The sequence below is a fragment of the Siniperca chuatsi genome, linkage group LG18 (assembly GCF_020085105.1).
Source record: "Siniperca chuatsi isolate FFG_IHB_CAS linkage group LG18, ASM2008510v1, whole genome shotgun sequence".
Lineage (NCBI taxonomy): Eukaryota > Metazoa > Chordata > Actinopteri > Centrarchiformes > Sinipercidae > Siniperca > Siniperca chuatsi.
In genome coordinates, this window is record NC_058059.1 from 13,103,981 (window position 1) to 13,118,594 (window position 14,614).

Sequence of the window (14,614 nt, forward strand, 5' to 3'; positions counted from 1 at the left end):
CCTTTCTGAGCTCCAAGTGGCTCACGTTTCTAAGTGTTACTTTTATATCCTTGCTTGTTACAGAGTTTGTTTATATTATAAATACCTCAGTCAAAACACAGTCACATTCAAAGTTGAAGCATGTGCACCTCTGTGTAAATTCAGTGTATTATGGTTTCCAGTTGTTTAAATTGTTGTATAGTGTATCTGGTCACCTGTCTTGTGTTTCACCGCCTTTGTTTGATCTGTTTAATTCTGAGGCTGCACAATTTTCTACACAGTGCAAGTGAAGGCTTGTCTTTACATCAGTGTAAATTGGACTCAACACAGTAAAACCGGCTTTATCTATTGCTTATTTTGGGCTTAAGCACATCTGGGGTGTGTTATGACTAAGGCACTCTCTTCCCCTCAGATCCTCACACAAACTCTCTCCCTTTCTTTCTCTCTCTCTCTTTCTCTTGCATTGTGCGAAAGCATAACAAAAGTTGTCATTAAAGCTATGAAATGTCTTGATGTCCTGATGTACAGACAAGTGGGAGATTTTGTGTGCAGCTACTTCGAATGAGACAGATGGTGACAGACATTGGATGATATAAAAACATAGTCCAGGTGTTGTATTCAGTGAGCGGTCCTCAGGTGCGTCTTTTCAAGATCTGCTCGATGAAGTATAATATCACTGTTGATAAGCTTCTTCATCTGCAGCATCATTTCTCTCCTCCTCCATGGCACATCAGACCCCCCACTCCATTCACTCTCACTGCCTTACCAACTAATGATACTCAACACCCACCAGAGCAATCATATACACCCCTTTGATCAGCTTTATCCCTCACTTTAGTCGTGTTAAAAAAAAGATACAGCAGCAACAATGTGGCTCACTCCCACTGCCTAGCCTATTCTCTTTTTCATTATCTATTCTCTTTTATTCCCTTGTCCACATGCAGTACAGAACAATACAGCGCAGGCGGACAGGGTGGAGACTCATGACAGGACTGGTAACATGATGACACACCAAAGGCCAGGTGAGTAAAATCCCCCTCCGCAGTGGGACATGTGTCACCAGCCGTGTCTCCAACCTTTTTTGTGGCTCTCTCCCCCTCCGGCCATAACGATAAAGCTCCCATCTGCTGTGGGGACGTGGGTCTTTCTCTCTCTGAACTGATCCCCTATAGCAGTTTCTCCTTTGTCAGATATGCCGATCACATTTCACTTTTGACACCTCTCTGTTTTACACTTGCAACAGGTACGAAGGTTCTTCTGTTCTCAGAAGAAATGTATTAGAAATATGATAGTCGTCTCTATCCAAAGCTTTGCCCTCTGCGCCCTTGTCCCCCTGGTGAAAACAGTATTTTTTAAAGAGCAAAAAAACAGTTGTAAAGGAATGCATGAGTGTGTTGATCCTCAGTAAGAGTTGGATAATTGACCCTTCGGCTGACCTATTATTCACCACAAAAGGTGCAACACTGAACTTGTCATACAGGAAAAGAATGTTTTTGCAATTTGCAACCTTTTACATTTGTATTGTATTACTTTTTACTGCTATACAGTCTGCAAGATTGTAGCATCCACTTTGATATCTGTAAGTATGTTTATATGTAGCTGTCTGGCTATCTCGCTATCACCTGTCTGGCTCGCCATACAGCTATATATCTATCTATCTGTTACATCCATATGTGAGGCTGTCATTCATCCATAGTGTTCTCAGCTGTTTCAGTGTGTCAACGGTGCTGCTGGTGATTCTACACACAAACTCGCACATGCCAATTGTTAGTAACATGAACCGACTCAGCATCCCAACCTGCAGTGAGATCGCCTGTCACAGGTCAAAAAGACAGCTGTAGTGTTTTCAGACTCTGGCTTAAACTGATAAAGTGTCTTGGAATGGGAGTGATGTGTGATATGAGGCAGATTATCTTGTTACAGTCATGATAAAGTTCATATGTTGTCGTGTGTCTCAGCAACCTCCAAGAGGACTGATCTGTCATCAGTGCCCTCAGATTAAATTTCATGAATAAGATCCCAGGATTGGGGGAAAAAGTATCATTTTAATGGACTGTTCACACTTCTTTAAAGTTAGTCTGTTTATATTCAGATGTGTTTTATGAACTTTATGACATTTTGTCTTTTAAAAGTTTACACATTTTTTTCTCTTAGAGGCTAGACAAAAGTATGCCCAGAGCAATTCAATGTCTGACACCTGAACCTTGACCTGTGAACCCAAGCCTATGTCTCCAGATACTTCAGCTATCAGGTAGACTCAAAACAACTATTGAAAAGAGTTTGAAATGTTCTCTCCACCCTGAATGACTCACTGCCTTGTTGCGTACAAATTATTCTTGTACCTGGCGCTAAACACCAAATAAACCTGACCTCCATATTCTGATAATGATGACAACATACATGATTATCCCAGCATCCCCTTTCCTAATTGTCTGCTCTTTATCAGCAGTTCACACTCTAAAGTGTTGTCAATAATGCCTGTAAAATCTGACTCACCTACACAGGTCCACCACTGTGTCTAAAATAAATCCTGATTTCTTTGAAGTTCTTTAAAAGGAGTTAAATATTTCTCCATCTAGGTATTAAAGGGGTTTAGTTTGGAGTCAAATAGCATGTTTACTCTCTTTTTAATAAGATACAATACCGACCAAGGTTATAATAAGTTGATTAATTAGTTCATATCTGATCTCACATTACATCTAATTTAATCTAGGATTCACCTACACAACCAGTAGCTATCACTAATTTATTTGACCTCGGAAGTAAATTAACACTGTCTGCAAGTCAGCTTTCCCATAACTTCTACTCCCCAAGTGAACTGATTGGATTATCGTGGTATTACATCCAATTGTCTCTTTGTAAGGTCCATTCTGTTTGTTATTGTAAGCCACTTGTTATGTGCTATTCATGAAACTAAGTTCAAGGTTGCCGCCACATTTGACTCACCTTTTCTTTCATTACAAGAACAACTAAGCAGTGTTTGTCTAGTGGTATGACTATATAACAATATGTGCTAATACTAATGATACTGAAATTGTAAAGTATTGAAGTGGTAATGTAATTTAATAGTAGTGAAATATGAAACACAGGGAAATGCCACATCCTGTTTAGCATAATCATGAGAGCTGGAAAGGTTCACCTCCCTTTTGTCCACATCTGTCCTTAATGGATTTAGACTGCCTGGCAGGACCAGGAGTTTATACATTTTAACATGGGTGGCCCCAGTTAAAATCTGAACTTCTAACCCTAGCTGCGTGAGAGCTATGTTCTACACTTGGAGGTGTGCTTTTGTGTGTAGTCAGCTTGCAGTATTGGGGTATGAGTGTGTGTGTGTGTGTGACTGTTTGTGTTTGTAAGCATTATCGTACAATGTGGGATTATAACTTAATTATTATAACGATTAAATTAATGATTATAACAGTCTGCAGTGAAATAGTCGATCCTATTTGTAATAGAAAGAGTTCACATTAACGTAGCATCTGGCCAGTTTTAGTGAGTTTTAGAATCCCAAACTCACTTATGCAGAATTCATAAATCATGCTTAGTTGTGTGTATTGTGTAATTATATCATTTCTAACCTGGATGCATGAAAAAGCATCCAGTCATTGGCAGAATATATAACATAATGTATGTAAGAATATTTAGATATACAGTATGTGTGTGTGTCTGTGTATATATGTGCGTGTATATGTATGTATGTATGTATGTACTGTATACACTATATATATGTTTTTTGTTTTGTTTTTTTCATGCTCATCTTATTTAAATGTTCTTTGTGATGTGTTTTATGATGACCCTGACAACGACCACAAGCTTTCTTTATACAGTGCTGCTAGTGTTGCTGGAGTTTTGACCTCTTCAGACTATTTCCCTTCTCCTTGTACCTTGGAAGTAGGTGAAGTTGTGCCAGAAATTCCTACTCTGACTTTAGAGACAACTCTGGCATTTTGTGAACAACACTTGCCGTTAAATCCACAGCTTTGAAGTGGTTGAAAGATTTATTTGTTTGGTGACACTAGACTAGCAGTTTCCCCTGCTATCATTCTTTATTTTAGGCTAAACACATCCGAGACCAATCTCTGTACCTACTGAACGCAGCGATTAATTGATCTTCTCATCTGACTCTTGGTAAGAGACAAAAAATAGTGTCTTTCTTTTAATGAGCCAAATTTAGACCTGTTACAGTGATATAATCTCAGAATAAGCGCTCTTTATACCAATCTGCTACGGATTGCATGAACATTATAATATTAATGCTTAGGGGGTGCAGGTAGCTCACCTGGTTGAGCGAGCACCCCATGTACAAGGCTGAGTCCTTACCGCATTCGACTCCAATCCGTGGCCCTTTGCTGCATGTCATCCCCCCTCGCTCGCTCCCACATTTCCTGTCTCACTTCAGCGGTTCCTAGCAAATAAAGGCAAAAAATCCCAAAAAAAATCTTTTAAAAAAAAATTAATGCTTAGAACCATTAAAAATACAACAAAGAAAAAAAGCAAAGGAAAATGCTGCTCTCTCCTGTGAATGAATCAGTCAGGTGTGAGTCTGTGTATCAACCATTTAATCATATTTACAATCAAAGCGATTTTCAAGGTGACTGCACTACGTGATTTACATCAAAGTGACCATGTGGTCATGCAGCTCTGATCAACTGTCCAGTCTGCTGAGAGAGACATAATATCCTCTGGGTATTACTGCCAGGGAGCATGATATGTGTGTGTTTTATGCCTCAGTGTGTGTGTGTGTGTGTGTGTGTGTGTGTGTGTCACTGTATGCATTTGCGTGTGTTAGTGTGTGTCACTGTGAGCGTGCGCATTTACACACAGGCCCATGTGTATGAGTGTGTATGTGTGTCACAGTGTATTTATGTAAGCGACTGACATAAATACATCAAGGGGAACACACAGCTGTCTAGTGCCATGTTTCTTAGGTTAGGACCTGAAATGGACGTGGGACTGTTTCTGTTGGGTCATTTCATTTTAAGTTCCTTTCGGTGAACTTTTTTCCCGGGGCGAACCTGCGCCAGAGTGCTGTCTAGCACCTTCTACAACGAATTTGCATCAGTAGAGGAAATACGGACTTAGCAAGTCCCACTGCACAGCCACCGGATGGCTGCAGTGAAAGGGACCTGCTCTGATCTCAACACATACCAGGCTGGATTAGAACAGGGAACCAGAGCAGAAACAGGATCTGACCCTCTCTGCTATCACTCTCTAACCCTGCCGCTCCTTCCCAAAGACATCCTCAACACTTCCTTCTCCAATTAGTGTGACCTTGTTACATTGGGGACAGGGAAGCTTTGTGAAAGTCAAGATCCAGCTTCATGCACCACACTTTTAGCAGAGCTGTCCAGCGAGTAGGCTTGAAGGCTAGAGGTTATAATCAAAATAGCTCAGTTCAAATCTGTAAACTGATACAGATACATAAAACAAATGGACAACAAGCAACGTAATCGTGTCCCTTCCCCAAGGGGGACCCTTTTCATCTTTGCCCAGTGGTTGTGATCAGCACTTAGCCAGCTCTGTTTGTTTAGTAACAAAGTAGGAGGAGGCCCTGGCGGACGCTCTTTGAATGCTAAAATCCGTAAAGCCAGCATAGAGTATGACACTGTTCCACCTTGGGGAGGAGCGCTAGTATCCCACATGTCCCCTCTTCGATGAGGGCCGCTACTGACAGCTGCCGAAAGTCAGGGGTCAAAGTCACTGCAGGTAGATATAGCAGTCAGGATTACAGGCTGTCGAGGGCAGGCAGTGAATGATGATGGCAGGCTGAATTAAAGAGTCGAGCAACTCTAACCACACACACCTGCTGTGTCTATAGGCGTAGTGTTCTGTGTATGTTTGAATATATGGCCCACCATACAATACATAATAGATACATACATTTTCCCTAAAATTTCCCTTTTTTCAATCAATCTATTGTCATGCAGACAGCTGAACACAGACATTCCTGGAGGTTTTCAGGGTTTGGGCAGTAACCAAGATGCAAGAGCCAAGTGCATCTCAGAGAATCCATCTATGTATCCCACCTGTCCCGCCCTTTCCCTAAATCCTTCATCAGTATTTGTGAATAGTAAACAACAAAAAAAAGTAGGGAGCAGTGTCGTAAATATGTACACATCAATAACTTTCACAGCACTTTCCTCCACTCAAAGGACCTTGAATTCATAATTTCCACCATGGCCCAATGAAGTCACTGGTCCGTGGGAGAGAGCTTACTAGATTCCCATTTGCTCATGGGGTGATAATTCACCCTTGACCAATAATAAGCTGTTCACACAGCATGCAGCTATAGCAGTCTTGCAAACTGGCTAAGCCTTCATGTAGCATTGACCCTAAAAGTTGTTTAAACTTTTAAAATCCAACCATATAGTTGACTAAAAAGCAGAATTACTGTGACTACCTCAGTCCACCATTCACACTAAATAGGAGGAGAACACCACAAAATGTACATAATGTAAATATATATAGTGAAATGAGTCTAAAAGGACATCTGGGTTTTTAAATGGCTCCCCTCTACACATTTAGAATCTGTGTCTGAGAGATTTAACCTTCCTTACTTCCTCCCTTCTATTTATAACAGTGTCATAGTCCTGCCTGCACTTTGATAGTACCAAGTGATCTCATTTACACACACTCGCTCACACGCACAGTCACACACACACTTTTTTTGCACGCATACAATTTATGTGCGAATGATGCCAACAAATATACTCATAAAATGTTTGAGCAATGAGTGAAACAGATGGAAATACTGCACTGAATGCCACAATGGCTGGGCATTTGGCGGCGCGCCATATCTGAATTGTAGCATGTCCTAATGGATCAGCTGAAAGCTATGCGAATCCTTCAGTATCTGCCCTGACTACCTGCTCTCTGTCTCTCCGTCTCTGTGCCAAGGGTGATCCAGGGCTATGTGCCCGCTGACAGCTGAGCTCACTCTGGCAGACAACCGGCACTTTTGCACACAGCTACATGCAGAATACAGAATGAGAGGCCAGTGTTTTGATCAGCATTCAAGCCAAAAAGCACTGTGATATGGGGTTTGAGCTACTGTGCATAGGGTGGACACAATGAAAGGAAAACCTTGATAATTAAATGCAATCCGAGAGCCCTGCAATAAATTAAGACCATAGTTCGAAGTGGTGTTGTGGTGGAATTCAGTATTTTGTAAGATATTAATTTTTCTCCACCACTGAATATTACAGAAGGTTCACCATCCAATACAACACCCACACAAACTACAGTTTGATAAATTATAATAACTTACAGTAGGTTGAGTGATATCTGCATAGTTTAGCTCTGGCTGTTAAAACAGTTTGAAATATTATTTGGAACAGCATCAAATACCAGTGGAAGAAGATTTAAAATTCTTTGCTAAGTAAAAGTGGCAATACTTGGAAGTACTCCATTACAAGTAAAAGTCCATGATTCAAAATGTTACTTATGTAAAATACGGGCATATCAGCAAAAGGTACGTAAATCATCAAAAGTAAAAGTACTCATTATGCTGAAGAATGGCCCCTATCATTGTTATAATATTATACATTATATTACTTGTTTTATTTATACTTTTGCATTAATTTGTAAACAGCATTTTAATTGCTGGTCAAGCATGAGCTAATTTTTAACTACTTTATATGCTGTTGGATAGTTTAATCTATAGCAACGCATTACATTTTAGAGGCTCATTACAAGGTTTGTATGTGTTAATTTGGAGTAAAAACATCACTGAAAACCTAAACAAAATCAACTACATACAACATGGCATGTGCCTCTCTGCACTTTGCTGGAAACAGTATATTTGGTTTGCCTTTTGTTCTCCTCTGAGCAAGATTTCAACAAGATGCAAGAACTGTTTCGTGTGGGCCGTGGTCTAATTTTACTCCATAAACACTTATTATTATATTTTCTGTAACACATTTATAAACAATGGTAGTTGGTTTTTCAATAGGTGCCATCACTGTGCATTGACAGACTGGACCTTTAACATGAAATTAGATTTTTAAATATAACTGACGAGCAAAATAAAGATGAAGTTGTTACCCTTAGAATCTCTTGAGATCTTAGGAACTCAAAATGGTAATCATCCAAACCGCAATAATGCCTTCAATGAATATGTCAGTTGTTTGTCTTCGGGTTGATTTTTATTTTTACTGAGTCATATTTATTGTATCATCTTCCTTAGGGAGTCGTGCATAGTGTGTTGACATTTTTTATTCATCAACGAAGACATTTTTAAGTTGAATGGAATAAAACATGTTAAACAAGCCTACAGATGCCCCACTTTTATTGCATATTACATGCAACAGTGACTCATAGAATCAAGAGGCAGAATGTACATGGGAAAACAAAACAGGTTGCCAGTTGTTTGTCATATCACTTTGACCAGAAACACAATGATTTAAACAAAACAAGTCATTATCAAAGGATACTATATGCACAAGATGACAGGACACCCAGAGCCAAGAACAATTGGCCATGTGGGACATTTGTTTTATATTGTTTTTTACAATTCTATATTAAACTGAACCAGCTGCAGTGATCTGGATTGTTTGTCTGAGTATTGTTAAATGCTCATATAAACTCTGTGAGGAGTCATTGTTATTTCCATCTGAGGGCCTGTCAGTGCTCTGCGGAGGCTTGACATCAAAAATTGAGGTGCTTGTCCCATCAGTGGCACAAATACTGAAAGAGGGCTCTTCTCTGTGAGTGACGAGTCTCTTCCTCACACCCCATGTGGTGGTGATTCGTTCAGCTTACTCATGTTTCTCCTCCAAACAAATTAATATTTATTATAGTCACTCAAGCATTCAGCTCAGGGGACTTATGACACCCCCCAGACTTCGCAGCGCTCCCACATAAAGGAACTCTGTAAGATGGGTCTATTTTCGGTGACCATTATCTTCACAGCTCTGCCTGTATGAGACGGGGGGGCACAGAGGAATCCTTTGGTGACACTGCTGCAGATACCAATAAACAATACAGTCACTGTCTGTCATATCTCTGAGCAGGCAGTGTCCTAGCCTGAGATGTCACATGCGGTAACGTGTAAAATCGTCGTAATAATGAAAAAGTCACAGGATTAATGCATCAATTTAGCTGATCCATCACTGACTTTGGGAACTAATCTTAACTGAGTGTTTCCAATGCAACTATTTAGCTTTTCACGATATGTAAACTAAAGCTACTGTCACAGTGATGTTGTTAAAATGTAATTGGTATAATAATTAGGCCTGAAGCTAACAATAATTTTCATTATCGCTTTATTCTGCCACTTATTTTCTCATTTAATCACTTGGTCTGTAAAATGTCAGAGAGTGGAAAACGTCCACCACAGTTTCCTAAAGCCCAAGGTAATGTGTTCATATTGCTTGTTTTGTTCAACAGTCCAAAATATAAAATCTGTTATCATAGAAAAATAAGAAAACCAGAAAATATTCACATTTGGCACCAAAGCGGAAGCTGAAGGCAGCCAAGTGATTATCAAAATGCCAATTAGTCCTTTCTGTCAATGAATTGACTAATTGTTTCAGCTCTAATAATCTAATGTGATATTTGTTTACAAAAGCAATTGAAGTGATTTTCCGTGCATTAGATGTACAGTAATATTAACATAGATTGAATAATACAGTCATAAGGTAAGTGGAATAGAGTATATGCAGTATAATGTTAAAATGTGTATATCTAATCATTACCATATACTGCAGTTTCCTTATATTTACCATCTGAATGTAACAGTAGGTGTTGTATTAGCATTATCTTTTAAGAAATATTGTGTCTTTCCATATTCATATATATCTGATACATACACTATATATAGTTATAATTCTATAAGGGTTTTATAGATGAATCACATAAATAAGAAATAACTCACTATGTCATAAATCTAATAATAAATGACCAACCAGTTTGCTAACTAGATATGTAGTTGTAAATGTAAGTCAATTTGACACCAGACAGTTGAGTACAGCAGACTTATATTTCGCAGCTCCGACTTCACTAAAATTCTCCTGATGAACTTTAAATAACCTTGAAGAACCACACAGAATTCTGACAACACTGGCTCTGCTTTCAGATGACTCAGTCTTTTATTATAATCTAATGTGTGCCAGTTCATATTACATTCATGCATTTGAGCTTGTTTATATAAGTATAATTTCCTTTCATTCATTCTCTTTACCTGCTTATTCCTGTTCAAGGAAAGTGGGAGCCTGGAGGCTATCCCAGCATGCACTGGCAGAGAAACACTGCAGAGTGCCGTTTTCCGAACACTTTAACATTCCCGTTGAACCAAAGGAAAAAAGCAAAATGTCTTATTTTCATTTCAATTGTAGAAATAGGTTGAGTTCATTATAGTACAACGGAGTTGGACTTTGTCCACTTTGTTATTACTTACCCTGAACTAGTGTGATACTGCAGTGATCAAGAGGGCACAGAGAATTATGAGCGCTGATGTGAAGGATCGCTGCAACACCTAAATCACAAGAACTGGACACACTTTCAGTTATGACAGAACAGCTCATACACAGTACAGCCAGGTCATGTCTCAATACCAGAAGTAAAAGAATGACCTTAGTCAGTTTGGACAACTGCTTTGTTATTAAAGTTATGTCTGAAATACCGTTAAATTATTTCTATTGCAAGACATTAGCTAGATCGTCCAATTAAAATAGTTTGGATGGGGAGAGGAAGTTGAAGAGGATATGGAGACCGGAGAATATCACCAGTGGCTCTATACTGAGACTATACCTTAAAACACACCAGCAAACATCAACTTATTCTAAACACCAGACTGTTTGCCAATGTAAAAACAATTAAGCTCTGTGAAATAAGGTACATATCAGGGCCAAGTTACCGGAAAGTTACAAACAAAAAATTAGATGAATTCAGAAGGTTGTATCATGACAAACGAAACATTAATAGCTGCCAGTTAATACAATGAAACCATGTGAGGACATGACAGAAAGGAATCCATACAATGAGGACTTGGCTCATACCAATAAGATACTTTAAGAATGGGTAGGGCTCACATAAATGCTTGAAAGAAAACATGTATTGACAAGAGGTTTCAGCCCATGAGCAAACAAATATGGGCCTTAATACCACTGAATAACAGATAAGTCAGCACGGATTTAAAGTGTCAGTGCTGGGATTTCTATCCTTTTATTGAACAGCCATCTTTAGCAGCATTTTACGTGTTAAATTAAAACCAGAAAGCTTCTTGGAAAAGCAAATGTTTTTGTTGTTGGAAGCAGCCGGTCTCTTCTGGCACATGAACACAAAATGACTTTAATTGTTAAAGGACTGGGTAACTTGTGGAATTCAGTTTTACAGAAGATGAAAGGCTGGTGTAGCTTGTAAATCATGAAGGGTGATGGAAAGGTTTCTCAGGTGCCATCTCTTAGCTGGTTCGGAGTCCTTCTTTTGTGGTCTGTGTGGTGTTGCCCCGGGCTCACCTTGACAAGAAACCGCTTATTGAATGACCAGATGCTCCAAGGTGTGTATGAGTTACATTTGTATGTAATAAATTTGGAGTGGAATAAATTGCAAATGCCTACATAGAGGCTAACACAACCTATCAAACTGTCCACTGTGCCCTAAATGCTCGCCTCACGTATTTACAAATATGTTCTAGTAAATAGCAAGTGACTCTTAAATTTGAGATATGTGTAGCCATCAGAAGGAACTTGACACCGTGGCGCAGAGCGCGGAGATCAGGTTAGAAACATGCATCGCAACAGAACATCTCCAAATCGCATTCCACATACTGAAATCTAATCCGAGGGCATCAGGATATGTGACATAATACCCAAGACATCTGAAAACTGCGCTCCTCCGAACGGGGCTCCAGGGGTGGTTTGGAGAGATATGTGGACCTCTGTTACTCACTGTTTGCTCTTGCAGGGGTATATGAAAGAGGGGCGGACACCAACTGCCCCAAACGTCAGAGCGCACTTAACTATAAATCTCTCCAAACTGCCCTCTGCGCCCGGTGCGGTGTTATGCGCAGAAATCTGTCCTGCTTCAGTCCAGTATGAGAACACCGCGTGTGGAAACTCTTCGAGCTACATAGACACTAAATGACCTGGAGAAAATGGAGAATAAATACCCCAATCTGTGTTGTTTACCATGTCAAGATACTGTCAGATGTTGGCGAATATGAACATTTAACGCAGTTCTGGATATAACGGCGCTTTAACTGTTTTATCAAGAGGCAGACACGAGCTTCTTGCACTCTGGGAAACAGATATTGTGCACTTTTTGCGCCTCGCTTATGCGCGGGAGACGCTGATGTCTTCATTGGACTCCTTTCAGTCGGAGATGGTGGAACTCGCTCAGATTTCCAGCGTGGAAACGTAGCATCCAATTAATCAGCGACTGCAACTGTACCCCGTGAGGCGCAGTGGCACTTGGTCCGCTCTCTCCAACACCTACCTTTGGACTCCAAAGTGTGGAAAGACGCGTGGTTTGGTTGGTGCGCTGGATCGGAGTATGAAACACACACCTGGTGCGGTATTTCACTTGTTTTCTATCAGGACACAAACCGAATTTTAAGGAAATTTTCGGATTGTGGCTGTTAAACGATTCATGCAGCTGGTTCAGCTCGGGACACTAAATGAGTCGCGTTTTCTGTTTGGATTTTAACACCAGGTCTGCATGGGCCATATTTAAGGTAAGTGAAAGCATTATATGCTACATATGTATATATATATATATATATATATATATATATATATATATATATATATATATATATATATATATATATATATATATATTAGTATTTGAGAGTGTAAAATAAAATATTCTCATACCCTCAGAGTATTTGTGCGCAAAGGGCATACAAGCCCCACTTTAGTCATTTTCGTTGAAATAGCAAATCAAAATGAAAAATGCAACTTTTTTAAAGATAGGTCTTGTGCATGTTTAAGCCCAGTATTTATTCCTGCATAGTTGTTTAGGTTTACTGCAGACTCAACATGCCATTAGACAGAGTCACGTAAGCTTTGGGGATCGCCATCTGGCCAACTTACACCATTATTTAGGCTATCGTTGCCAACACGCTTTGGTGCGTGCTTTAACCAAGGCATTTTTGTGCGAGGCGCACCCTCCGTGCCTGACTGCAAGCAGCAAGAGCTCGCCTGATATCACAACAACATGAATATATATTCTTATAATCCCGATAGGTCTGCACGTCTGTAGAGAATAAATAAGTAGCAGGCTGCTGGTTAATCACACGTTTGTCATTTTAAAACGACACAGTACTTTTACGCATACATTTACGCATTATTCTATTATTCTTTCTGTATTTTGTGGATATCCTGACATTATAAAGAACATTATAGGCTAATTTTCATTATTGTAGGTTTAGTCTGATATTCATATTTACAGCAAACTACACTGTAAGACAAAGACAACGTGAAGATCAAAGCCTATTGACATGATGACATAGTTATTAATACAGAATGAGTCACACTGTTTCAAACACTTTGCTGACTTCATTATAAACACGAGTTGGCCTACATTCTGATTGGACTGTGAGTGTGTTTAGATTATTATTACTATCATCATTATTATTATTATTTAGTTCGTTTCAGTTTTGTTTTATCTCCTTATTTCAAATAAAATATCCTCTCTTATTTTTGCAGCTTTCTTCATAGGAACTGAGTCTAAGATGAAGTTATGGGATGTTTTGGCCACGTGTTTGTTGCTCCTGAGCTCTGTTGCTACACGGCCTCTCTACCAAAACACTCAGCCAGCCAAGAGGGCTTATTTCCCCAGCAGCTACAGTGATTCTGTGTCCCTGTCTGTGGAGGACGAAGAGCCAGCGTTCCAGCGTGAAAACCACAACCTGCAGGAGATCTCTATGGAGGATCAATGTAAGGCACACGGCATGTTTTGACAAAATCTTTCGAGAGGTGCAGTCACTGTGATAGACTCTTGAATGGCGGGTAATTGGCCCACATGGGGGTCACATTATAGATCTATGCTGCTTGTGCAAACCTCCATTAAATAACATGCAACTAGCCATTTAATCAAATAGGAGAAAGTAAGACCTAACATCTTTTCATCTCATCGTCATGCACTGCCATGTGTTGACTTTTGAGAGAATAGTAGGCAGCATATATAGCTCATACTGTAGGTTGCATTTTGTATAAGGGTTTGCTGGCCAAGTAATTTAGCCTTTCTGGACTAATTACACTTGAGAAACAGCTTGTAAAGTGATAGCCAGTGGGTTGAGTCAACAGTGGAGAATCCTACACTGATAAGGCTCTCGGACAAGGAGGGTTATCAGACGAAGATCTTAATTTGTGTTTTATTCCTGCTGTGGGTTGCATCATACTGATGTCAAAACAAGCCTGAATAAGAGTATAAACAGCTCCGATCCCAGAGTTCTCTCCACATTTCCCCTTCTCCCTTTGTTTATCTTCACCTCTGCTTCTCTGTGACATAGAGACCCATGACCTTTACCCATCTGCCAAAAGTCAGAAATCATGGGTTATGTTTTAGAGAAGGCAGTGTGAACTAGGTTGCAGGAATTTCCAAGGGAGAGGTTGGACAACATCAGAAAGTTGAAGCATCTAGTGAGAGTTCTGTGTTTATGTTCATTTTAACAGCAACAGTGGGCAGGAAT

General features: G+C 39.7%; 1 protein-coding gene across 2 annotated transcripts in view; it reads left to right on the forward strand.

The window, feature by feature from the left end:
• Positions 1-14,614, forward strand: part of gdnfa (glial cell derived neurotrophic factor a) — a 51,682-nt gene that overhangs the window by 31,273 nt on the left and 5,795 nt on the right. The window contains exons 3-4 of one of the 2 annotated variants that reach the window (XM_044173229.1): positions 924-1,001; positions 13,629-13,859. In XM_044173229.1, coding sequence (XP_044029164.1) covers positions 924-1,001; positions 13,629-13,859 — 309 coding nt within the window. Of the gene's footprint in view, positions 1-923; positions 1,002-7,682; positions 12,653-13,628; positions 13,860-14,614 lie in introns of those variants that run through there. The other variant, XM_044173230.1, reaches the window with a different exon arrangement.